This window comes from Vidua chalybeata, chromosome 9 (assembly GCF_026979565.1).
Source record: "Vidua chalybeata isolate OUT-0048 chromosome 9, bVidCha1 merged haplotype, whole genome shotgun sequence".
Lineage (NCBI taxonomy): Eukaryota > Metazoa > Chordata > Aves > Passeriformes > Viduidae > Vidua > Vidua chalybeata.
The window spans coordinates 13,345,086-13,372,127 of record NC_071538.1 but is presented as its reverse complement, the minus strand read 5'-3'; the positions used below and the strand labels follow the sequence as shown (position 1 = coordinate 13,372,127).

The 27,042-nt window shown below is 47.4% G+C and overlaps 1 protein-coding gene across 1 annotated transcript; it reads right to left on the bottom strand.

The window, feature by feature from the left end:
* Positions 1 to 493: 493 nt before the first annotated feature.
* Positions 494 to 21,017, bottom strand: DMBX1 (diencephalon/mesencephalon homeobox 1). The gene is made up of 5 exons (XM_053950809.1): positions 20,968 to 21,017; positions 7,182 to 7,347; positions 2,887 to 3,065; positions 1,361 to 1,715; positions 494 to 894 (listed from the first exon to the last, which is right to left on the bottom strand). The coding sequence occupies exons 2-5, from the start codon at positions 7,333 to 7,335 to the stop codon at positions 494 to 496; spliced, it is 1,089 nt and encodes a 362-aa protein (XP_053806784.1). The 5' UTR covers positions 7,336 to 7,347; positions 20,968 to 21,017.
* Positions 21,018 to 27,042: the final 6,025 nt, after the last annotated feature.

Genomic DNA, 27,042 nt, shown 5'->3' with positions numbered 1-27,042 from the left:
ATACTAGCTACTAAAATTGAAAAGGAAAGGGGAATAAAAGCAAAAGAGGTCACAGTTCTGTAACACTGACAGTAACACACAGATGATGGCTGCTGTCAACATTATAAACTATATACAAGACAAAGCAGGACTCTTTCTTCCCCCAAAGAACGTAACAGCAACAACAAAATAAAAGGTGAATATAACACAGTTGGCACCTTATCGAGGGGATGAAGAGAAGGGGCTCCTCCTGAACGTTACAGGCTGAACTCATGGCAGTCCAGAGGACAGTTCATCTGTCTAAACACAGATCCTCTCCCCCTTCCTCATTAAATATTCAGTGAAGACCAGGCCAGTAGCAATGTCTGACGCAACCGTGGTGCTAGTAAGACGTTAATAAACGCAAAGTTTTGCCTGCAAGGGAGCACCTCACTCCAGGAAGAGGTGGGGGTGCGTGGGGATTCAAGGAGTGCCGTGTGTAGTGCCAGCCTCCGGTGCACCTCCTCACGGGCAGTCAGTTGGGGAGGGTGTCCAGCCCCAGGGACGCCGCGTGCTGCTTTGCCCGGAGCCGCAGGTTCTCAATGCTCGTGGTTTTACTGTTCAGGCTCGGCAGGGAGCTGGAGGCCTGCAGGATGGGGGAGGACCAGACCTGCTGAGCGTGGGACAGCGACTGGTAATAGGACTGACAGTGCAGGGAGCTCAGCGGGGCCATGTTGACGTTCATGCCCAAGTAGGGCATGGCAGACGGTGTCCCCATTTCAAAGGAGGAGTAATGGACCAAGTTGTTGGTGGCTGCCATGTGCTGGCGGAACTGCTCCTGCAGGCGGAAGAGGCTCAGGGGTGAGGAGGAGTAGGAGTGAGTCTGAGCCAGGCCACTGCTGGACGAAGGCGTCACAGTCGCGCTGATAGGGGACTCTGTAGCAGGAGACAGAGGGGATGGGGGTTATTCCTACAGGCTGGTGCTTATTCACACCCCAGAAAGGTTTGGGCAGCAGCATGGGCTTGTCTCTTGCACTGAAGGGCAAATGAGAGAGGGTGTGACAGCTCTCGAGAGCTAAATGTCTGCCTTTCCCATACCTGGCACCTCGGAGTGTGGAAATGGGGCTGAGCTCTCTGCTGCTGCTGGGCACTGCTCTCCCCTAGATCTAACGAGCAGAAGGTCTTTGCTCTTTCAGTGCTCCAGCTGCAATGGACATCCTGCCTTTTGTGGGGCCTGTTCAGTGCTGAGGACAAGAGGACAAGCCTGGGCAGCCTATCCGTGAGCACCCACTCCACAGGGAATATGGGACTACACCCAACCAGAAGCATCCCCTTGGAAAGGGGGCCTGACCACCAGCCTGCCAGTCCTGACACCAACCCCCATCACTACACTGCCCCTCACCTGCTTTTGGGCTCGCTCTCTTGCAGTTCAAAGTCTTGCTGTCCACACCAGGGCTCTTGTCTGCTTTGGCCTCATCCAAGGTGCTCTTGAACTCCTCCTCTCTGTCGGTCTGGTCCTCAGGTGCCGACTCGCTGGCAGACTGCTCCGACAGGGTCAGGTTGAGGTCTGTGCCCACCTCGCTGGGGAGGCTCTGGACCTTCTCAGTGTCCGGGGTGGGAGCCTGGGTCTCCAGCACAGGCGGCTCCATCTTTCCCTCGCTGTGGCTCCCCTCACAGTCCTTCTGCTTCTGCAGCTGCTCTTTCTGCAGGCTGCGCTGCTTCTTCCGGAATTTGGCCCTCCGGTTCTTGAACCAGACCTTCCGTGCCACAAACAGCAAGGGAGAAAAACCAGTGAGAATCCTGCTTAAGGCCAAATTCAGCATCACTCAGCCTCAGAGCTTCAGGGGAACCCCAAGTAATGAGGTGCTGCAAGCCCATGTGCCCAAAGGCCATTCCACTTTGCTGGACCTTAGAGCTCAACTGTTTTCAGTGCATCTACAAATAACATTTCAAACAGACTAAAAAATATCCAGCCTCTATACTGATTCTTTAACAGGCTCCACTACTGATATTTTTTGGGGTTTGTTAGTTTTTCTCCCCTAAATTGGTTTGGCAGCTGCATCCAAAAAGAATGTCTTGCAGCTGTAATGTCTGATGACATTACAATGGCTTACAGTCTGTTAAGTTTCTAAAACCATTTGGTTGTAAGTGTATCAAAACTATGAAGGCAACACTCAAAGTCATTACAGGCATAGGCTGTTATCTGGGAACTGCACTTAGCAAAGAAAGAGAGAATCCATTATTTTTTTAAATCAGTAGACATGTATTAGAAGAAATATATTATCAAATTTTGTTTGTTGTTTGATTGGTTAGATAAGGGGACAAACCATTTTTTAGATCAAAATGCCTTGATACTTATATTAAAGAACCAATTTTTTTCCACAACTTTTTCTCTTTGCAGTTAAAAATATTTGCCTTTTAAAAGACAAGAACTGCTTCACCAGCAGGTTATGAGCTAGCACATTTCACTAATTGAAACTAAAAAGCAAACAAAAACAAAAAGCAAACCCAAACCTTGGCCCAAGATGTTACAAATATTGACACTGGTGGAAAAGAGCAGCTGGAATTACTTGGGTCTCTACTTTTTTGAGAAAGCCAGAAAAGCCTCACAAATAAATAAATAAATAGACTTCTGTTGCCGTTTCTAAAACTTCCCCCAAAGAAATGTGAAAGAACAAATGAAAGCCAGTGTACACTTCAGACAATCCTAAATTTAAAAAATGTGCATGTGGATTAGAAATTTCTTAAGCAGATGTGTGACTTTGGATAATTTTATCCTCCCTGCCCCTGCCTTTGACAACTTCACTGCCCCAAAATCTTTGGTTCCAGTGGAAGAATCCTGGAAGGTCAAGGGAGCTGTCAGCCCTCTGGGAACCTGGCTGTGTTCTTTTAAACATCCCCACTGGCAAACCCCCAGAATGTCAGTACCTGGACTCTGGCTTCAGGCAGGTTTGTGCACATGGCCAGGCGCTCTCTCATCACCACATCTGGGTAGTGAGTCTTCTGGAAGGTCTTCTCCAGGGCCTCCAGCTGCTGGGCGGTGAAGGCCGTGCGACTTCGCCTTTGTTTGCGGTGCTGGGATCCATAACGTGCCTCCAAAATGATGTCTTGAAATGTACAGCCGTTGGAAGACAAGGAAAGTGGCCAATTTAATTATTGGAATTTGTACGCTGACAGTCGAATAAAGCACTTGCTAACATCAGACAAAACTATGGAATGTTTTATCCATTGCTTTAGAGCTAATAAAACACATACATATGGATTTTACTGGTTAACTGAGGTGTCCAAAGAGATAAAATCATAGCAGAGGGGTTAAAACTAGATGACCTTTGAGATCACTTCCAGCCCAAGCCATTCTATGATTCTAAAAACCTGCTCTGGAGAGAGAACCTCTTTCTGTGACAGCTGTGAAAGCTGTTGAGACTCCAGCGATGAATTTGGCTGAAATAACTCAATCTGCTCCAACATCAGTGGGGAAGGACATGCAGATGCCCAGACCCTACCATGGCATAAGCACCTTCCATTAAGAAACACAACTAAAAATGATGTGGGGACATTCACTCTTGTACTTCTTTAATGTCTTGTGCATAGCCCACTGCAGTCTTCAAGGCATGATATTGGAGAGCTGCTCTGGGCTCCAGTTCAGAGAGCATTTAATCTCATGTGCTTTTGTGCATTTTGCTCCAAAGCACATCCTTCACTGAGCATGGACACTCTCCAGCATCTGGGGTGGAAACAAAAGCCAAGGCCACGTCCAGCCCCACTGGTTGCAAGCCCAGAGCTCATGTGTTGCGCTCTTCTCAGCAGAGCACCTACACCAGGTCTGACTTTGCAAACCAAGCTTGGAAAATTGAGGGCAGAGAAGAAATTCAGACTGGGGAGAATCTGAGGCCAACAGTAAAGGGCTTATTATTTTACCAGAAGGGTTATTATTGCACAACACTTAGTGGGAGTAGAAAGATCTTAAATCAATGAAAATAAGTTACTTGAAAATGAAAAAAACCCACCCTTTATTATGCAAGCTGGGACATGCTGTGCTACAGCCCTGGAATGAAACAGTCTGGCAAGAGGTTTGCTCTCATAGAGGAAATGCAGAAAGAGCAGTGTCTGGTATCATTTTTAATTCGGTTAAGAATGTGACTTCCAGTAGAAGGGAGGAACGAACACACGAGAAAACAACAGGAGAGGGAGAAAAGCTGGCACTATCAGCCCACGGAGCCCGATGAAGGCTCTGGCTGCTGTTTGTTTGCGCTTTTGTCACGAGCGTCGTGACACGAATCTAGACGATAAACAAAAACCTGCTGTCAGGCCACCCCCAGCACCACACAGCCAGGTCTCAGATCCACTGGCTAACGAGCGTAGCAAATCAGCTTTGCATTCTCAAACATTCCTCTTCCAAAACTTCCAGCTGTTCCATTCTAGGTCAGCACTCGCAGCGCCCTTCTGGGGGATTGCCAAAGCTGCGTGGTTTTGGCAACCTGGCAGAGATGTGATCAGGCTAAAGGTCTTCAACAATATAGTGCTGGTTGCATACAAGAGAAGTTTGTGTTTGAGGAATCAGAGCTCCTTGGGGAGTTCAAATGCTGGTGATAAAGCTGGCCCTGTGGAGGCAGAGGGACCATCCTTGTGCATCCAGGCACAGCTCACAGTGCAGCCAGGCACTGTGAGGAGAAGAGATATTCCAGCACAAAAAAATGAAATTGAAGCTGCCCCAAAACGTTTTAAAAAGCTAACGTTTGTGTTTCAAGTACACAAAAACAGGAGAAAGGGCACTGGTTAAACACCCTACCTAAACACCCTACCTGCAGGCTGGAGTATTCCCAAATTTCTAGAGTAGAGGTTAGACCTACCAGCTCCCCAGAGGCAGCAGCTCATGCATTAAGTTTGGCCACTTCAGCGAGAAGCAACCAGCAATTATTTTAATGTTTTAACTATGTTTTCAGGCTTTGTGCAAGAAGGAGAATATAAATTGCAGGTGAGGCTTTGCAGTTACCACCAGAAACCTCTGTTTTCTGACTTAAGGTCATTTGCTTTTGTGCTGCTTTATTCTGACTGTCCCTGGAAGGCAAATGAGATCTATAACCTGCACTGAAAGATATTCAGAAGTAACAGAATGTGAGGTAACTGCAAAGGAAACAGCTTGTAGGTATATAATGCCTACACGGCCAGTGATAAGCAGACGAGGGGACTGTGGGATTTAATTTGGAAAGTCTTAGAGGTGGGTTATTAATTTTAGAGATAAGAGGTCAGGAAACCAATTGAATCTTCTCGTCAAGAATATGAGAATAGTTTTTTTATTCTTTTTTTTATCTTCCTCTGCTTTAGCCTAGTTAGGGCCAAAGATATTAAGTCCTCCATGCCTCTACTCTAAAAGATGGAGATCACAAACATCTTTCAAGAGATCCTTGCAGCTAGAAAAGGGGCACCTTTGATACAGGGTCTGCAAGTTACATTGCAGTGTTCAGGGCCATCTGCTCCCATCTGACAACCTGCGTAGTGAAAAGGGGCAGGGAACAAGGGGATGGATGACCAGGGCAAGGACAGTGCTCTCCTCAGCACTCTGGAGCCCAGCAGCAGAGCCAGGAGAAGAGTCCAGGTCTCTCTGATTCCACTCTGGTTGTTTATTGATGAGGACAGTGACCCCTGCTCTGCCCTGTGCCACCCCAAAGATCCCACAGGCCACTTAGAACCATGTTAAGAAGGTCACAAATAGCAGCTGGATAAGGGGAATTGCTGGCACAAAGATCTGACAGCCAGCTGTGGCTCACTGATCCAAAGAGTCCAAGATCTTTATCATCATCCCTTTGTGGACTGCCCATCTGGGAGGACCTTCCTGAAACTTCTGCATCCTTATTTTGGCTTAAGCCATTATTTATGAAATTTAGCCCACCAAAGCTGTCTGGACAGGTAATTCTTCCCAGCTACTTTAGACTGGAAGGAATCCCTCTACAATTTTTGTTTTTTAAACTTTAATATCAGACAACTAGAAAGCTATCTTAGAACAGATACACATTTTTAGGCAGTCAGGGAAGATAATTCCATTCTGGGGAAGTTTCTAGAATCACAAGTATGGTAACTTTTTACTTCAGCTTCCACATCCTCGTTGTCAGGTCTGCTTTACATCACTGCATCCAAGTCCAAACCAAAACAGTGATGTTGATGTGTTGATCACTTGCACTGCAGGAGCCTTTGATGATCTCAGACAAGTCTGGATGTTTCATGGCAGGCTGAAATTTAGAGCAGATAGTTGTGCCCTACCACACTGAATATTCTCAGGTCTCCATCCATTATTTTTGAACAATCACCTCTACAAAATCATAAAATGCCGTCTGGGCTTTGCACTTCCTATTAATGAGAGCATCAGTGCAGTGCTGTTATAACCATGGCTGAAGACAGAAAACCAGATCAGATGCTCTGGACCAGCAGCTCCTGTCCTGCTGCCCCACCATCAACAGTGCTGTGTAAATGACACTGCCTGGGTAAAGTCATGTGTGAGCGATTTGAGCTAAAAAGCTGTTTTATGGAAGGCAGCAGGATCTGCAGTAAAGTGTCGCCCAACACAAGGTCTAGGATGCCAAGAAAGAAATAGGTCAAAGCGAAACCCAAATGAGATCCAAATGAAAATCATCCCCCAGGGAGAAAAAGAGGTTTTTAGGAAAGAAGTGGAAAATAGTTGCATGAAGAGACAATGTGCAGACACAAGCTATGGCCTGGGATGGCAGGAGGTGGCTGTCAGGGAATGCAAGACCTGGGTGCCTGAGCTGGGGAATCCAATTTACTTTGTGATCGCCTTCACTCTTGCCCCTATTTACTAACAAGAAAGGAAAATTCTTTGCTGTTTTCTGTTCACTTGTTAAAAGACATTTCAGCATATTTTTAATCCTCTCTTTTCAATCCCATACAGCTGAGCCATCTCTCCCCTGAACTTCCCAGCTGTCTGAGGCCAGTCTGAAGCAAGACGCCAGCACAAACTGGAGGGCAGGTGTCCCGTGAGAGCTTGGCCACAGGGACAGCACTGAGAAGCACTTGGCTCTCTCACACTCCAGGAGAGTTTCACTCAATGCAAGCAAAAAGGATTTTTTTTTTTTGTGCTGAGTTTTTTGGTTTCTTTGTGTGTGCTGATTATTTTTGTTGTTGGTGGCGGCTTTTTGTTTTTTTGGGGGGTTTCTTTTGGGTGTGGTTTTTAGAGCCAGGCAAGGGCACTTGCCATGAGTTGTTCTTACCAGCCAGTCTCTCTGCCAGGGTGAGGGCGTGCACGGAGGGCCGGTAGTCGGGGGCGTGCTGGGCCTGCTGAGCTGCCTGCTGGTGGAGGTTGTACATGGCGCTCAGCGAGTTCATGGCGTGCAGGGAGTAGCCGTTCACTCCATAGTGCTGCATGGTGACATCAACCTGCAAAACATCAGCCACACCAGACAGGGGCTTAGGGACGTGCTGTTCCAGCAGCCTGGTGTCTCAGCAGAGCTTTGGAAATGCTGAGCTCAGAACTGAAGTGCTGCGTGCGAGGCTCGTCTCTGACCACACAACTCCAACAGGTTCTGGGACAGGAATGGAAATATCTTCTGTACACCTGAAGCACCATCAACACAAGTCCAGTTTCCAAACTTAAAGCCCAGAATCTGACTATATCTCACTCACGCTGATCAAAATATGGGAAATTAATTTTTTTGCATAGCACAATACAGCTTATCATATTACAGTGACTTTTAATGCATTATCCTAGCTCTATCCCAGGGCTAGCTGGGATTTTGCTCCTATCACTGCCTACAGTGGGCTATTTGTAATCCCAGTGCTGCAATGTCAAATGATGTTTCTCATCTGAGCTCACTCATTTATAATTTGCTTCCATTCATTATTCATTTTTCTAACAGGTTTTCTTAAGAAAACACAAATGATATGGTGGGGGGTGGGAAAAGAGCATGTGGTGAAAAAGAAAATAAATCTGCACCATAATAGTACCAAAAATGCTATGACTAAAGAGGGAATAAGGTTTGCAATAAATACCGACATTTCATAGCTCAATAGCAAGGAAATTATTTCAGAAAACTAATGGCTTTTTTTTCCTAGTGTGGGCTCTGCGTGAAACTTCAAGCTCTTTTTCCTTACAGACCATCTGTAAAACTGAGCTAATATTGATCTCAAAAGCCAAGCAATGCTTCATTCATCCCTGTTGTAAATGACTGAAGGCCTCCAGGATGTCGTTTCTGCAGTTTGTAAGACATCAGAAAGGAAGTTGTGAAACATTAGCCACAAAATAAATTTTTTAAACCACCGTTTACATCAGCAAGTCACCATCTGGAAAGTCAGTGCAATGAACAAACGCTCAGGGAAAGAGGGTCAGCTGGACTAACTTAAGGAAAGCAGACATCTTTTCAGGCAGCCTCTTAGAAAACAATTTAAACTCTGGAGGGAAGTGATGATGTCAGGAGAAATGCCCATAGTTTTAGGAGGAATGTGATACATTGAACAGTGAAAATTTGGAAGAACAATTATCTGCTGTATTTTCTGTACTGCAAAAAATTTGGAAGAACAATTATCTGCTGTATTTTCTGTACTGCCTGTAAATTATTTACACCACGGAGGGACAGACTCATGGTGAAGAGGCAGAGATGGAAATGAGGTGGTGCCACTTCCCCTCCTGATCTGAACTTCTGTTCTTTCCACCTTGATGTAAGAAGTACAAACATGAAGTGACCTTGTGTAACAGCCAGAGACCAAGTGGGAGCTCCTTAAAAAGCAGCTGAATTTAGTACAACAGGGTCTGGGCCATCTCATGGCTTCACCCTCACAAGCATCTCTGCACTGTGGTGCCCAGGAACAGGGGAGGGAAACATGCAGCTGAGTTTGGTCAAACACTTTGCCAGCCCAAGGATGACCCTCATGAATGTGAGTTCTGCTTTTAGGATTGTCTTCTCAAAGATGCTACAGAAATTACAAACCCGTAATTTTGAAATTTAGCACTCTGCTTCATTCCTGTTCCCCCAAAGTCCCTCGTGCTCTGCTACTGCATCATTTCAGCACTGAGTGCCAGTGGAAGGTGGCAGGTCTGGGTGTGGTGACACACCAAGGTCTGACACACATCCTGATGCCAGCTTCATCTGCTTTGTGTCTGCCTGTTCACCCACTCTGCAATGCACTGCACCCACTCCCCATTCTTCGAAGATAAAATGTGAAAATGGACATTTTCATTTCAGGGGCCAACTGTAACACAAGGATGCCACAGCTCTGCTCTAACGGAGCTTAGGGAAGATTTAAGCAATGACAAAATTGTTTGCTGGTTCTCTGATTAAGGTGATGGACTTCACACACCAACAGATTTTTGGCATTCTTATCTGTTTTCCTCACAATTGGGGTTCACAGCGAAATTACAGCTGTGATGCTGCTTTCTGGGACTGCAAAGTTTTGCTGCTGGTGGCACGTGTTAAGGGACATGTCCCAGTGACATGGACCACTGACATGGCCACAGAGGACATCTCCCATCACCTGGGAAAGGCTGACCTGTGGTGCAGCCTCACCCCATCCTCGGTGTGGTTCATTTCCCAAGAGCATCATACCACCCAATACTGTTGTTCACTGCTTCACTGTCACAGACAAGGGCAGGACTGGCTTTTCTGGCCAACACAGACAGCAAAACAGAGATTTGCAACTTTGTTCTGCCTCCTACCCTCTCACCACCTCACTTGTGAACCAGCTGGCTGGTTGTACCAGCTTTGGCCAGCGGGGTAGAGGTCTCAAAGCTTATTAAGTTCCTGCGTGTTTCGTGAAAACCATTTGAGGACACAGAACCTATTAACTGCCCTGGGCTGCTGCCAGACCTCTGTCCTTAATAGAGGTTGGAGAATCCACACTGGGCTCAGCCTTGCCAGGAGATACGTGGGAGGCCAAGTGTCTTTGACTCCCAACTCACAGAAATGCCTGTTTTTCTTTTCTAATCCCCCTTGCATGTGTAGCAAGCTGGCACATTAAAGGAAAAAACGAAGAGGGAGAGGAGAGGAATTTTCCCATACCATACAGTCTTCCAAGGACACTGCCAGTGGCGTTGTGTCTGGAGCCCAGTGTTTCCACTGAAGCACTTGTTCCAGGAATATTTTGGTGGTTTTGATTGTTAAAAGATTATTTTATGTGTACATTTTTGGGTGGCCTAGAAGAAAGTGCATTAAAAAAAAATAAGAAAAAAGAGAAGGACTTCATAGGGGTGGACTCAGGATGGGAGTCAATGCCCATCACAGCTTTGGTGATAACTGCCTGTTACGCTGCAGTGCAGACAACAGGCAGAACTTCCTACTCACTTGTGCAGCAAATGTATCATCCCAGATTCTGTATAAAAAATGAGGGAATTTACTGAGCGAGACGGTTCAGCCGGGTAAGCAAAGTTAACTGAGACCACAAATAGCTCCTGTTTAACTGTCAGCTCCGAGCTCACTCCAACCCCAATAAATTAAATATTTAAAAGACATCATGCAGCAATTTTTTTTAATGGAGAAAGCCATTCATCAAGCCACTGCTGTGTTTCACAAGCTGTCGAATAGTGCTTACACTGGTTAAAATAATCTTTATATTTCATTAAGCAACCAAATAAGCTGATCCCTTCCCACTGGCTGTATAGATGGTTTTAATTTTCAAAATCTGCAAATGCATCTTTTATGTCTCTGCGTGACTGAAGGGCCTCAGGAACAGCCACAGCCAGGAGCAGGATGAGAGCAAAGTTTGAACTCCTGCTTTGTTGAAGGGTATGGGCTTGAGTAGCTGTGGATAAGCTGGGAGGGTTACAGAGTCCGTCCTGGAAGAAAGGGGATTCCTCATCCAGATTTTGTGCATCAGAGATAATTGAAGAGTTAGGAGCAGCCAAGGAAGGAGATGGAAGATGAGGAAAGGTGCAGGAAAACAAAAGGTGAGAGAAAAATGCCCCTGCCCGGAGCCTGTGGGCTGATGCGGCCGCGTTTGCTCAGCACGGGGGGGGGATGCTGCGAGCTGGCACCTCCTGGGCCGGTGGTCTCTCCCTGCACGGCCCCTCAGGGCAGCAGCAGAGACTCTCCACGCCCAGCATCACAAGTCGGGCCCTCTCCCAGCCCCCCCCATTGCTCAGCACCGGCTGTGAGCTCTCCTCGCACGCCCTGCACCAGACCCTGTCGGGGCTCCCGCTCCTCCTGTCTTCACAATCCCGGCATTGCCACCTCAGTGTCAAAATCACTATGGAACACTCATGGATGCTGTGCCTTTCTTCCCGAGCCTGCAGACTTCTCAGACAGCAGGGGCCATGTCCTGCCAGGATCCAGCCTCACAGACAGGACAGGGGATTTCCCCTCGCTTTAGCTGCTGCTGTCTATGAGAAATCCAGCTTTCTCCATTCCTGCATTGCTTTGAGGCCAGGCAATGCAGGATTCTGCCCATCCCAGACTAACCCAGGGATGCCACCACTCTGTACTCAGCTGTTCAATCTGATGCAAAACAATCTGCACATTCACCAGCCAGAAACAGGACCCCTGTTATCCCAGGGCAGAGCTGCACTGCTCCAGCCATCCATCCATCCATCCCTTCCCAGCTCAGGTCCCCCCTGGAGCCATACAGCACAAGAGTGGTGCAATTTATGGTGCACCTCCTAAAAGCATGGCATACAGGGGAGACCTGACCCTGGGTTTTAGTATTCTCAGCTTTGTACAAGGCTTTAAGTTTCCCTATTTAGCTGGCAACTAATTTTGTATAATTCTGCATGTAATTCTGTCCTGAGAGAAGATGTGAAGAGCGACCCATGCATTTCCTCACCAGCTGAAAACCCCTGTTCCTAGTGGCTTGTGTATATGTGGAATTGAGACAGATCTGAGAACCATTTAAAAAATGAGGTATTGAAGTTTTCTGAAAAGTACCTGGCAAGAAAACATCCATATTTTCCCTTCTATCAGGAAAAAAACAAACCAATAAATCACCAAACCAAAATCACAAACAAGACATTTCCCCTTCTCAAGCAAACTCTGTCAGGTGAGATGAGGCTGAGGCTGGATGTAGGGTATGCAGCTTTGCAGGGGCTTTGGACCATTAACCCTTTTCCCTCCAAATTCAAAGAAATACTGAGACTAAGTTCATTGATCTACATGAGACACTCAGGTGCCATCATAAAGAGTGGGGTAATAGAACCTATGTGTCAGAAATACTGAATGATTCCTAGAGGTTTCAAGAAAAGGATGCCAGTCTGCTTTTGACAGGTGGGCACCATGGGGTGTTTCTTTATCATTTCATCAAAGCTGTCCCCAAAATGAGAGGGTTGGTAATGGTAGAGAAGGTGTATGAGGCTTTCTTTACATGGGAAATAAGCTGCACCAAAAAAAAAAAATCTGGACTTCAGGAAGTTACTTTCAGAAGGGAATTTCAAATTTCAACACTATATTTCATTGTTTATAGAAAGATTCACCACAGATGCATTGAAGGTTTGGAAGAGCGTGGTACAGCCTCAGGTCGGTGCCCTGATGCAAGGCACAGCTTGAGCACAAGGAAAAGATAATTTTAAAAAATCAAGCATGAAACAGAAGTCTGGTGCACTTGACTGATGTTCAGGGTTCTGCAGGTGACAGAAAAAAATAGGAGTAGCCCTGTCAGGTAAAAGGAAAGTTGTGGTCCTCAGCCTGAGCACCTGCAAAGGTGCTACAAATCACTGCTGGTGTTTATGCAAAGCACAGGAACCCACTGTTCATTACTAACAGGGAAAACCAGCAAATGGTTTGTGCTGCAACACCCTTTCCCCCTTATTATCACTGGCAAAAACCATCATTGAAAATAGATTCACAGCAAAATATCCCCCCTCACCTCCCCCAGAGCTGTTCTGCGTTCTGATTTTATGCTTTAATTCCTTATTCAGAAACACTTCAAATCAGAAAGATAAATAACAAATCTTTGACTCTGTGTAACTCACATTCTAGGAAAACAGGCTCACTCTATAGACAGACACTGGGTTTATATGTATTTGGTACTAAATGAATTACATACCTGGGGGGTTATGAATAAGTGATCCTAGCAAGATGTTTTCTTCAATTTTTTTTAATAGATCCCTAAATCTTTTAGATATATAAAGGCCCAAAATCACGCAAGATAATAACCAACACGTTATAAATCAGTTTTGTTCCTCACGTGAGATTACTGAATGTCTAAGGAAACAATTTCACCTTTGTAGTGGATGAAATACCAATCATTTGAAATACTGTAACACATCATAGTTCCTCATTCAAATGTCAAAGTCTGAGAGCAGCATGCACTATAAAAACAGGCTTCCAAAAGACTTTCCTTATAACTGAATTAGAAACTGAGAACAGCCCCAAAGAACCCCCCAGGACTCTGCATTTCTAATCTTCCTGAAATATTTTTACTCCTGTGAAAATCCCTGGATTTAAATAAAGTTAATTTCTAAGTGCAGAGAAAGACCTTAATTAAGCAGGATCTAGTTAAACCTAAGTGACAATGCACCGAAAGCCAAACCTGACCAATTACACCAATTCTTGCAGCTCACACTCAGCTATTCCTAATAACCTTGGTATAAATAGGTTTTTTTTTTTTTTCTTAAAACCAGGAGGATTGCGAGCAGCTGAAACCTGAAAATACTTCCAGTTAGGGACAGGGCCACCATTTTTGGGTAGACTTTGTCAAATAATTGACTCTGAGGCTGTGCTGATGATGAGCACGGCAGCTGTGTTTGTAATGCTCATCTATTTGCAGTGGCAACATAATAGGATGCAAAAGGGCTTGTAATTTTTGTAAAACAAACCTCAGAGCATCCTGCTGAGACAAGAAAGTTTTGTTGCAGGACCCTAGAAATTCTCAACACCAGGCTGTGAACAGCTGAGGTAACAGGCCCTGGCTGATAGGGGTAACTCGCATCATTTGCTGTGATTTTATTTAAGGCTTTTGTAAAATCATCGTTTTTCACCCAAAAGATAACAGAATCGAGTGATTGATTAGACACTTCCTGGCAAAAGACTTTCCAATGCCTCTGTTTGCAGAGGCATTCTTCAGAGGGCAGGCTTTCTAGGTACAAAATAAAGGAAATAAAATAAAGACATCCTTAAAGGCTCTGCTTTTGAGTGGGGGATAAGTTTCAGGGCTTGGAGCCCAGCAGCTTGCAGTGTAGAGCCAGGAGTGGCATCACTAAATATCACTGTGTGCAAGGTGTGTCCCTTGCTTGTCACAATTTGCACAAGACAAGCAGTGCTGATAGATCAAACCAGGACAAACCTCCCTTCTCCCCTTCAGAGCAGCACTCAAACCTCAGCAGAAACACTTGGAAATTATATCAAAGTGGAGCGTTTTTATGGAAAAAGAAAAGCTCTTGATATGAAGATCACTTTGACTCTCGTTTCTCATTCTGCTTCCAGATCAGTCAGCAACAACAACAAAAAAATCATGCATTTAAGATTTCCTGTCATTAACAGCAGAATGGCAACGGAACCCTGCAGCCCAGCTCTGCCAGCGCTGCTGCTGCACGCTCCACATCCGTGGGTATGAAATGCGCTCGCATCCCGCTGCAGCCAGGCTCGCACGCTCCTGTGCTGCCCACCTGCTCTCCCCTCTCCAGACCTTACAGCACCTCTGCCTCTGAATTCAGAACTTGGAGTAACCCTAAAGTACCCTGCAGTCAAACTGCTGAACTCGCAAACTGCTTAAAGGGTTTATCCTTGGTGGTTTCATGAAAAGAAAAACAACTAAGTACCTGCTCAGTCCTTCGCCTCACTTCTGTGAAAAAGGCTTTCTTGAGAAGCATCATTTTGTTTTCCCTAACACTGGCAAAGGGAATTTTCCAAACCAAACTCTGCACTTTTCCAGGGCTGCTGGAAGCGTGAGGGTGGCTGCCTGCTTGCTCTCTGCCCCCAAAACAGCTTTTGCCTGCAGCATATTTGATTGCAGATTGTTCCCATGAGCAAACTGACTGTCTTGGAAGGCAGCCTCTTGGGACTTCTGGTTCAGGAATCTCCCATTGCTGGAAGATGGAGCAATATCCTGGAGGATTTACCCATGACAGTCTCATTAAGAAGACAAGGATCTACACTTCTGTGTCAAAATATGTTTTTAAGTCTGTGACCTTTCCTGTGTCTATCCTGAGCACCACAATCACGATGCTCATCTGACAATCTAACCCTGAGCCCTAACAAGGGAGATCAAACCCTGCAAGAAATGCACAGATAAGCTTTGTGAAGATTTTCTGAGGCAGTTCAGGACATTCCCAGCTCCTCTCCTGCTGCTCCTAAGTGCTGCAAGCCCGGCAACCAGGCTGGCAGGAGGGAATGTGGGCTTGCCCCAGGTAATGCCTCAGCCCAGATGCTGGGCTCCACGGGCAGGCACTGGGATGAGGCACGAAGGGAGGCTGATTTCTCCCCCCCACACCACCACTACTCATCAAGCAGAAAGTAAAAAGTTGAAGCTGTAAGTTCTGGGTGTTAAGCTGAGAGAGTTTGGTACACACACGAGGAGGGGAGCAGTGTGTCCTTGTGAAGTGCAGAGGTTCCTGCCACACTGCTGGAGTTTAACCCTGCTGGCACAAAAGGACTTTCCTAGGTGCCCTTTTAGCTGATTAGATGGAGGGTTGTGAGGTTATGATGCTGTGTAATTCTGCTCAAAGGTGACTTTGAGAGATAGAAAGAGCAAGCAAAACTTGAAAGCAACAGGAGCTGAGAGCTGAACTCAGGATGTTTCTGCAAGTTCAGCTGGACCCTGCCTCTGCAGATGATTCTTGCAGCACTCCAAACAACAGTCACAAAACACAGGATGGCAACTGCTCCTGCTCAGACTTAAATCAGCTATAAGAAAATGACAGACAATCCTACCTTGGTCTAAAAGGAAAAAAAAAAAAAACCAAACCAATCCTGAAAGGCAACTCCACAAGCCATGCAGTTATGGGGGGCTGCTAATAAAAGAATAAACTAGAATTTTAAGTTTTTCTTCTTTGCACGTGGCAACACAAATTTTCATCCTGACACTAAAAAAGATGCTTGAGCTCAGTGGCTTTTACAAGGAGGGGCCGGGGTGGGGGAAAGACCTGTGCCACCTTAAAACAGGGCCACAAACTGGAGTTAGTGGCAGCAGTGCCAGGGGCTGGGGAGCACCACGGGCGCATGTAAGGCTTCCTTTCCCGTAAGCCTTTGGATCCCTACACCGAATTCAGCGCGGCTGCCAAGGTAAGCAATGTATTTTGGCCACCAGCAGGTGATCTGTGCTCTAAAGAGCTGTGTGCTGTAAAGCAGGCAGAGCTGCTAAATATCTGCTGGGTTTTGTGGGGAGACTGAAGTCCCCCAGCAGAGGCACGTTCACCCACCTCCGGCTAACACACGCCAAGAGCTCCCAGAGCTGCTCCCTGCTCGCTCCGCCTGGTGCTGGGCACGACTGGAGACACCAGGTTTCCACAGCTCCCTTGGGAAAAACATTTCCTCCCTGGTGAGATCCATCAGCTCGTCCCGTCTCCCCCCCCCCCCCCCCCCCAGCAACTGTGACTCTTTGGAAGATCCTAGTGGAGTTCCCAAGCATCACACCCACACTTTCAGTTTTACAGCACCGTTTCTCAAATCAGTATTTGCTCTGGCCATACAGAGGCTGCTGTTGCTCCTAAGAGAGCTGTGCCTGCTACCCACAACTCCCGGTGTAAATATCCATTTCCCTCCCTTTGGAGAACTGCTGGTCCATCCTGCTCCCAGCCCTCCCTCAGAGACTCTCTCCTTCCCATGAGCTGCAATTCCACCAGAACTGCTTTAGGAAACAGAAGAAGTCTGATCCAAAACCTAATGAAGTTCAAAGGGAAAACATAATCAATTTCAATAACTGTTAGAGTGAAATAAAATGGTGGGAAAAGGTTTGGCTAACCCTGGTGCGCCATGAATTAATTCTTGACTATTTGGCCACATTTCCAAATTCTCCACCAGCACATTTTGATGGAAATTCCTCCGGAGTAGATTAGTTTATTAGTAGCTGTATAGGATTGGAAAATTTGGGATTTATTGAATCCCTGTTCCTCAGGACTTTTTCCTACTTCTATGTTTTTCCAAATGAAGCAAGGTAGCTATAAACATTCTGTTCAACACAAGCTCTGGAAACCAGCACTCAAGCTTTTGAAAGGGTTTAAGCCCAGCTGACATTCGTCAGTGCCTCAGTAGAAGCATTTTCAACGTGACAAGCTGAATTTTGAGATGCTCCTGAAAAACCACTGGAATCTTAGATAGCTGAACAGTTTACCTATAGCATCACCAGTAAAACCAGCAGGGAGCTGTATCAGAAGAACTGGTCCAGGACCTTCTCTGCAGCAGCTTTGTTTCATCAGGGCTGGTTGTGAAAATGACAGAGGAAAAAGAAACTGTTCGCTCTGGCTTCTTTTCATCCGATTTCCCTCTTTCTCAGCAAAATATTCTTTTAAAGGATAAAGACTTTGAACCAAACCCACTGCAGTCACTCCCTCTACAACTATATTGTGCAAAACTTGCCTGGCAAGCCTGCCCTTTTCTCTGATTTGTGGGAAGCTCCTCTGACTCTGTTTCTTTGGTGCAGGCAGCGACACTGACACTAAGGAAAAGCGACATATGCACCAGCTCTGTGAAACAGAGCTGTGCCTTCTGATATGGCAATAAGATCACTTCTCGTGTGTGTGAGCATGAGGAGAATCTCCCATTTAGACATCAAGATCTCTTTAAATTAGCAGAAAAAGCTGGAAAGCTGATCTAAACCACCTTTCTGCATACTGGCAGTACAATTTTGGATGCATTTTTGCATTGACTATGTTGGCATAATTTAATACAACCTCTCATGAGTCATGGGGGGTAACTCAGGGTTGAAGTCACTCTCACCCTTTCAGGAATTTTATGCCCATTGCAGTTCTTAGTTAGAATGGAAGAACTGAACCTAGAAACACAATCCCAAAGCCAAAGGGTTGTAGGTCCAAGTCTCTCTGGCTGGGGCAAACAAGGAAATGGGATTGACTTGCATCAAGTCACTCATGGGTGAAAAGTGAACAGGAAAGAGAGAAGCTAAACAGTCAGCAAGCCAGTTCTGAGATGTGGTCAGGAGAAACACAGAGCAGTGAGAAACTGCAGATTCGCTCTGCCCGCCACTGCATTAAGGGGGGTGTGGGCCAGAGAGGGTGTAAAACCTCTCATCCTCAGGGTGAGTCCCACCTTGCTCTCCCTAGGACAGGTAGGGCAGAGGAAAAGCCTGATCTGCAGTAGGGCAGCCTTTGGGGGTGTGTGTGGGGGGGGAGCTCAGCCTTTGCCCTTCATCGAAAACACAACCCACGTCCTGTAGGTGGATGAGGAACCCAGCAGGGTCAGTTGTCCACCGGCTTGGAAACTCAAGGAGGAGATGAAAAAAAGTAGCAAATATTGCTTGGAAAGCTGGGGAAGGTGGGTGCTGAAGGTTACCCCCGCAGCCCTCCTCGCTGAGCCGCGGGCAGGCTGGGAGGCGGCCAGCGGCTCCCCCGGCCTGAGGAGGGTCTCACCCGACCCAGCTAAGAGCAGATTTCGCTTCTCTTTCGCTTTGTGTTCCCTGCAGAGGTGAGGCAGGGAGAGGGTAAATAAACCCCAAACCCTCCAGCCCTGCCTTTGGGGAAGCGGGAGGCTACTTCAGACAAAACTGTTATCCATTAACATCCAATTATCACTCGGTCCAAGCCATTAATTATAAATCAGCCTCCTAATTGGGATAATTAGCTCTCTGCTACTTAATGTAGTATGACTGATGCGTTTGGAAAGAAGGTAATCAGTCCATTTGTTTAGCGTTAGGCGAACAAATCCAACTCTCATGGTTTAATTTCAGCCGCAGCCTTTCCCCCTCTGCCCACCATCAGCATTCAGAGCTCATCGCAGCTCCGTTAATTGTTTGGGAATCACGGCAGGGATGGGCACACGCATCTCCGCGGGGCTTTCGGGACAGCAGCGCCCAGCCCGGGGATGCGACCGGACTCGCCCCTCCCTCGAGGGGAATTGCTGGGATTTTGGGGAGGGGGTTAATTAGAGGGGACGGGTTTGAACCTGAGCGCGACCCCACAGTTGGGATCGTTCCGGAGAAGCGAGGGGTTCCGCTCCTCGCACCTCCCGTCACCTCGGCCGGGCCTCGCCTCTAGAAACCATTTCAGGGAGAGCGGAAAAACTTTCCTCTATTTTTTTCTCCCCTCTCCTTTTCCCCACTTCCCCTGGATGTCTCATTAATGCCGGCTGCTCGGCGAGCCGCCGATAGCTGCGGGACATGATTAGATATTTATTACTGTCATTTACATGGAAAACTTGAGCTAACCAAGTGGAACTGGAGGGGGCCGCCGGAGGGGACGGGATGAGGCGGAGCGGGGACATTTCTTTTTCCCCGGCGGAGGCAGAATGCGGGACACAGCCGAAGCGCGCCCGGCTGGAGCAGAGGGTGCGGGGACAACCCCGCAAAGCCCCCAGCCGCGGGCAGGGCTGTTGGGTCGAGCCCTCCCCGGGTCTGCGGCTGCGATGCCACCTCGCTCCGGCCGCGTTTCGTTTCCAAAGGCAGCGGGCAGCGCTCGGTGCGGGAATCCCACCGAGAAACGGGGGATGTTGCCCCCTCCCTCCTTTCTGCTCACGGCCTCGCCGAGGCGACCCTCGGGGACTCCAAGGACCTGTCCCGAGATGCGCTGACCCCTTTTTACCCCGAGGCGCCCGAGGTCGCCGCCTGGAAATAAATGGAAAGCGCAGCCGGGAAAAGCCACCGACCGCGGGGACCGGATGGCTCCGCATGGGGCTCTTCTTGTCCCTTCTCTCCCCAAATAAAGGGACACGCACGGCAAGTGTCGCAGTCAAACCCCATCTCCAGCGGAGGAGAAACTTCCCCGAGGGCCTTGCTTTGGGCTAGAGCAGCCCGTGTGTCCGGTTCTCCGCAAGGCTTCCGGGAGGCCACCCTCGCCCTCTCCTTGCCCCCTGCAAGGGGAACGGGTCCCCGGTGCCCCGAGCAGCCAGCACCGAGTGCGGACACGGACTTTTTTCCGCTCAAGTGCTGGCCGCGGCGGAGCACAACCCACCCCCCTTCCCTATCTGTTATCCCATAGCCCGAGGGGCGACTCTGGCGGAGATGTATGAGATCTCTTGCGGTAAAAATATGCATGCGGATCCCCATTTGGTTAGCCCTATAATGGAGGTGTAAATAGGTTTCGACTGCGAAGCCCTTAATTTATCAAGAAGGGCTGACAGCGCAGGTCCGGGATTTATACACCCCTTAAAGAGGGAGAGCGTGTAGGGGGGCCGCAAAGACCGGCCTGCCAGCTCCTTACAGAGGGCTCCCCGTCCGTTTTGCCGTCTAACTTCGCAACGGGGTGATGTGGGGGTGTGATTTGTCCTAGAAAGTCTTCCTAGCACTGGCGGCATCTTGCCGTCCCTTCCGCACTCAACTTCCAGCCGCACCAGAAAGAAAAAGTAATCCCGGAGCCACCCCGAGCGGGGCCATCGCCATCGTCCCCGGCTCCTGGTCCCGCTCGGGGCTGTTTCTGCCCTCGGCAGCTCTCCCCAGGCTGCGCAGCTTACTAAAACATCATTATGTAAATAGGGGGAAGTTGCGCTCTCCTCCCGTGGAGCCCGGCTCACGGAAGGATGCGCGTCCCCCACCATTCCCCGAGCCGGGTTACAAACCTCACATCCCCGCCAGCTGCCTAAAAGCTGCCTAAACCCGCTCCGGAGCGGGCTGGCAGTTGGGAGTCAATAGGAACGAGGCCCCTAACTCCTAACTGGTAGTGGAAGTTTGCATTTTTTTTTTCGCGGTAGATTAGATTTTTTTTTTTAAGCACGGCATACTCCAAATAAGAAAAAAAAAAAAAAAAAAAAAAAGAAACAAAGAGGAGCAGGGGAACAGAGAATTTGCGCTGGAACCCGGGCTGGGTTTCTCCTCGGCGTGCGCGCATCCCTGCCAGCGGTCCCTCTGCCGCCGCACATTGCCCCACGGACAGATTCCCCCTCCTCGCAAGCAATCCCCAAAGTCCTCTTGTCTCCCCGTCGGCATCCCCTGCCCACCCGGACCCGCGCTGCCCGGGGGTGCGGGGGGGGTTCTTACCTGGGGCGGTGGGACAGCCTCTCGGCCCGCCGTGGGAGCGGGGACACGCGTGGGAGCGCGGCGCTGCGCCCCGGCCCGCCCTACTCCATCCGCCCGCGCTGCCTGCGCGCTGCCTGCGCGCCCGGCGGAGCTGCCATCTACCGGGAGTCAGCATTGGAGAAGGATTTTTAAAAGGAGCTTCATAGCGACCCGGGAGCTACCCAGCAAGATTTTCAATGGTCCTCCACCCTGTCAATCAAAACGGGGCTGCTGGTACACCCCCCCCCCCCCCCCCCGCCCCCCCAACACTTCTTACTAGTCATTTACTCCAAGCCGAGGTGTAAACGCCTAATTAAATCCCTGGAAGCGGACGGGATGCCGGTGGAGGGAGGAGGGCTGGAGCCAGGACCGGGGGGGTGATGGGGTCCGTCAGGCGCAGGGAAGGGAAGCCAAGCCGTGCCTCTCCCGCGCCCCCCGCTTAGCACCGCGCTGGATCAGACCCCGCAGTTTCCCTCTTCCCCGACGGCCCCTGGGTGGTGATGCTGGTGGGGGACAATCTCCCAACTTTAATTACAGAGCGGCCGCGGCCCCCCGCCTTCCTCCTGGCTGCCTCGCTGTCCCAGCTTTGTCTGCTGCACCCCTCGAGTACTCTTTAAAATGGGGGGTTGGTGGAACGGACACGGTCACAACACGGAGAATTCGCCGCCCGCCCCGTCGGGGAAGCTCCGCTGCGGCAGCCGAGAGCGCACGGGCGGCCCTGCCGGGCCAGGGGAGCCGGGGAAGGCAGAGGGAGGGACAGCGGGCAAGGGGGACCCCGCGGAGGTCCGGGAAGGAACGAGCGCTTAACGCATCTCCCCGCTCATTATATTTTTTTTTATACTTTCCCCAGAAATATTTTTTCTTCTTTTCCTTCCGTATGTATAAAAGTGGAAAACCAGCTTTTCCTTTCCTTGTATTTCCTTTTCTTTCCCTTTTTACTCTCTCTGCGGGATTTTCGCAGGTACTTTCCCGTCCAGCGGCCGGGCTGGTTATCTGGCAAAGCTCACTAACTGGAGCGGTGGTTGTGTTTGCTTTTCAGCTTTGCCATGCCTTCGCAGCAGAAAGAGCAGTTTAAAGCCTTTAGAGAGATTGCTAATAGATGCCAGTTCCTTGCCTTTAGATTCTCTCCCAGCCCAGGAGGATTTAGGATGGGATTGGGAGACGAGACGCCATTTCAGGCTCCAAAACACCCTGTTTTAAAATGACTGCGGGTAAGAGGATTAAAACAATAATACCCTTCTCTTCTTGAAGGTTTTTTTTTTCCTCTCTCCCTCCTATAGAAAAGATTTCTTCTCCCAGAGCAAAACCGTTTAGACAGGAATTAAGGGAACAAGAAAGAATAAGAGGGGGGGGAGAGGACCTTTTAATTTGAGCTTGATATTTTGTACAAATTCTAACCAAAAAAAAAAAAAAAAAAAAAAAAAAAAGGATCGGTCTGGCTCGGGACACCAGAAGGCTCCAAGTGCCACTTTCTTGTATTTATTTTTATTGTATATATTATATATATATATATATATATATTTTTTTTTTTTTTTTTTTTTTTAACCAGAGGTTATGGGGTACCAAGTGATCGTCTCGGGAAAGAGAGCGAGGGGGCGAACCTATTGAAATCTATTCCAACATATTCGTGCCCCCGTTCCGCCGACGTCCCGCTCGTCCCCAGGAGCGAGGAGACCCCTTCGCCCCGTGCTTCCCCCCGCACCCTCGAAACCAACCACCCGCTTTTGGCCACGAAACCGATTGGGCGAAACTCGGCGCATTGATCGCCGCGATCTCTTTTCGGGTACGTTTTTCGGGGACCCGACCCCGGGCTGGCCTGGGCAGCACCCCGCAAAAACAACGCGGAGTGTCCCTTTTTTGCTTTTTTTGAGGTGCCCCTGCAGAGGACAGCACCAGTGCCACCGCCCCCCGAGTTTGCCACCGGCACCTTCCCTTCTGCGCTAATCACAACGACTTGGAGCGGGGGACGCCGGGGAGCCGGCTGGCGACGCTTCCCAAAATTCAGCGGCCCCCCTGGAAGCCCCTCCTCGCCCCTCAAAAGCCGGCTGGGAGCAGCCCCGCGGACCTGTAGCTCGCGCGATCTGGGGCACAAGCATCAACCCCGGGGGACAAAATTCTGCTCCAAAGCCGGCAAACTTCGCGGGGCCGCTGCGCTCCGTGCGGCGGGGAAGGGCTTCCCGTGGCCGGGGACAAGGCTGTGCCTGTCCGGGCTGGGGCAGCGCCTCTTCTCACTTGTTTCTGAATTGTCGCTTGCAGCCAGGCACGAATTCCCGACCCCTGCGACCGCGATGTCACCATTGTCTCGACTCTCTGCTCGCTGAGAGCACGGCAGATTTTGTAATGACTTCGACGAAAAAGCCTGTTTTAATTCCTGCCTTCCCCTCGGAGAAATAATAAGAGTTTCCCTCTGTATTCAGTATATCTTCCCGAGCTCTCTAGCGACGGGATTTCTGCCGTTTAACCAGCCCCCATAAATAAATAATTGCGTTTAATTCGGCTCTTATTCGCAGAAACGAGTAAACAGCGCATTTAGCGCAGCTCGGAAAAGTGACCCCAGTTCGTCTGCGGAACTGACTTATCACATCTCCCCCCCGCCCCGAGGCACCGATGGGGCAAAGCATCAGGGAATCGGCACCACTCGTGTCCACATTACAGGGGTTTCTCCTCCAAAACGCGGGCAAGCGAGGGAGGGATGCGGAATGCGCAGGAGGAGGGAAGGCAGCCCCGGGGGGACCCCCCCAGCAGCCCCCCGCTCCCCCCACGAGCCTCCCCATCCACCCCGGGCTCCTCAAACTTGTGTCTGGCACCGGGTCCGACACAAAACCTCGGCTCGGCTGGGTGAGAAATGGTTCTTTTCACCCCTGCCAAAATAATAATAATAACAACAGTAATAACAATAGCAACAACAACAACCAATAATAACAACAACAACAACAATAATAACAACAATAATAATAACAACGGAGGAGAGGAGGGTAGATACCCGGCAAATTTTCCTCTGTGAGTTTTGCCTCACAGAACAAAATGAAATATGGAAATAAATAAATCTGCCACCCAGACTTGATCCTGCACTTCGAGACGGGGTGGGAGGAATTTATTAGTTCGCCATGTAGTGAGGACATTTTAAGTTTCCATGATATTAGCGGTAATATTTTTGGCAAACTTTCTGGGTCTTTACATGTACCAAAAAATCCCCTTCAAAGATAATTTTTTATGTCTTTCCTAAGTAAACTGTGAATTTCAGGCTTCCATGTAGATTCTAAGCCCCCTCACCTGAATGACAGGAAGGACAGCTGCTACTTTTAATTTGAAAAACTGATTATTTTGTGGGGGAAAAAAAAAAAAAACCAAACAAAAACCTAATCAAACAGCAAAATAAACAGTGGAACAGCCAGGGTATAATGTTGGAAGAAAATTATGGTTTTCTCATTTTATTTAGAAATACATATAGTTTTCCTATCTCGGGTATTGAACACACACCACTCCATCCCCATCCCTGCAGAATAATGTATTTGCATTTGCACAGAAATCATGGTCCTTTCCTTCAGAACAATTAAAATTAAAGCCAAGCTGGTTATGTTTTAAACAGCTAATGCATTAACTCCCTCCCTCTCTCTCTTTGTAGGTTTTGTTTGTTTGTTTGGTCGTTTGAATTTTTTTTTTTTTTTTTTTTTGCGTGTGTGTTTTGTGTGTGTGTGTGTGTGAATATTACAATACCTCTTGCCAGGACAGTAAACTGTGTTAAAAAAGTGAAAATTTAATTTTAGGCTTAATAATGAGAAATAAAGTTCCATCTTTGGAAGATGGAAAAGGAAGAAAACTCAGAACACTGACAAACCTCCTTACCCCTGGATCTATGGCAAATACAGTGCAAGACATTTCTACTTGCCTCAAATTATAATGGCAACAAAGGTCTTAAAATAGCTACTTAACTAAATCAAGGCCACTTTGCTGCTTGGTTTTGTTTTGGATTGTTTTGGGGTTCCCCCCCTCCCCATCTCTCTCTCTTTTTTTTTTTTTTTTTTCTTTTTTTTTTTTTTTTTTTTTTTTTTTGGTATGGGGCATCTTTTGGGGGTTTGAAATGTTCCAGACATTGTCCAGTACTTTGTCCCCGACGCCAACTGCATTCGTGTGAGACCGAAAGGGGATTAACTTGTGAACTTTTAAAAATCAGAACTTAAATGAGAGGCAAATCTAGGCCACAGCTCATTGTGGGAACCGTTTCTTAAGCAATTAAAGCGAGAAGAAATTCCTCGCAGCCTTTTTCCTTAAAGCAGCTTTCTGAAGGATTTAAGGAGGACTAGTGTCCGGTCCATCAAGAAAGATTTAAACTGCACAGTGATATAGAAAATCTCCACTTGCTCTTATTTAAAGGGGCACTATCACCATTTCCATAAGACCCTTGACATTGTTTCTTTAATCTTGTTTATAAACTTAAACAGATTTAAAAAGTTTTTTTTCTCTTCTCTGCCTCCCTTTTTTTTTTTTTTCATGAATTCATTGAAAATATATTTGATGCAGTATTTGAAAAGAGACCAAAATAGGCTCTCAGTTGGCTCGCAGTTAAGGATTTTCTGTTACTAAAAAGTCTCAAGCCACAGCTTGCTACATTTCTCCTTTTGCTCTTGGAGGTTTGGAGGAAAGTGAGATTAGTGGGATGAGGAATTTATATTTTTTTCCTCTGGGGTCAAGTATGCAATAAAAGTTTCTTTCTCCCCAAATTAAGAGGACACAAAGCACCTTTCCCCCCGAAATCGACTCAAACCTTCATGCAATATTTGTGGTTTAGCACATTTTCCTTTGGCTGAGGGTAGAATTATATCCTAAGTAGCCTTCTGTAATGTCAGGTTTCTTTCTTTTATTCCCCCCTTTCTCTTTCTTTGCCCCACTAGTGCTCCCTCCTTAAGTCCTGGCTGTTTGGGCTGGTTCCTACCCATATTTAGAGGTCAGCCAGTATTTCTTACAGTTTTTCCAATTTGAACTACTTGACAAGGTTTCCTGCACTGCATTCAAAAAAATTCCTGCTAACCTTAATCCAGAAAAACCAGTTGTTCCCCCTTAAGTCTTAAAAAGAAGAAGAAAAAAAAAAAAAAAAAGAGAAAGTGAACACCTTGGAGTCACCAAAGCTTTTGGTGCTTATAGCTAATTAATAGCCCTAATGATATTTTTCCAAGTCCATGAATACATTATGTTTGCAATCCAAAAAGCGTTAGCCCCATTCAAGGGTACTTCAACATCTGCTCATTTAAGGGCAATTAATCATTTTGATATATGGTTTAAAATTGACTGCTTCCAAGGGACTTTTTTTTTTGACAAGAATAACAAAGCAATTTGCCAGGAGCCATCTTCTGGACATGTTATTAGCAGAGCCTTCATCTTAAAGAGGGTTTAAAAAAAAATCCTCAGATTTAGGTACCTGCTTTAAAGGGAACCCAGCACCTTCTCTCTCCTGCTTGCTTTCCTACACTTCCTTCAATTCTTCATCCAGCTTTTCATTCCTCTGTGAAGAGCTAGAAAACACTTCCATCTAGACCTAAAGTTTAAACCTTGACTGCAGAGGTATGTGAGTTTATAATTTTGCCCCTCAAGGAGAATGTGAGCTGAATATTGCAAAATACAGAGCAAGCTCATCTCCTCCTCCCATTTCTGCTTTCTCTTAATTGTGATAATAACTAGTTTTATGGTTTTGAGTAAAAAAGACTTCATATTCCCTCATTGGTCTCAACCTTCTCTAAAATGCAGCCAAGGAATTTTTTTTTTTTTTTGCTATTAACTGCAGTTCATAACTGTAATAAGCCATTCCTTAGTTTAGCCTATTTTTCAAAAAATACCTGTAAGGAATCAAATCTACCAAGAGCATTAGGTGAAAACAGCCAAAAAGATCAATTTTTTCAGCCTGTGGTTCCTGGTAAAAGTGTTAGCTGAGAGAATGTAAAGGGGAAGTCTCTCCCGTGCAGGGAATTTAAAGTATAGTTATGACAGGCAGATCTACTTATTTATTTATTCAGTGAATCCCAGCTGTGTTCAGAGGCTCCTGCCAAACAGGGGGCCCTTTCC

Coding starts and splice junctions, on each gene's coding strand:
- DMBX1 (XM_053950809.1), bottom strand. CDS start 7,335: ATGCAGCACTATGGAGTGAACGGCTACTCCCTGCACGCCATGAACTCG. Junction 1,716..2,886: donor TGCCTGAAGCCAGAGTCCAG/GTACTGACATTC, acceptor GTGGCACGGAAG/GTCTGGTTCAAGAACCGGAG. Junction 895..1,360: donor GAGAGCGAGCCCAAAAGCAG/GTGAGGGGCAGT, acceptor CTCCTGCTACAG/AGTCCCCTATCAGCGCGACT.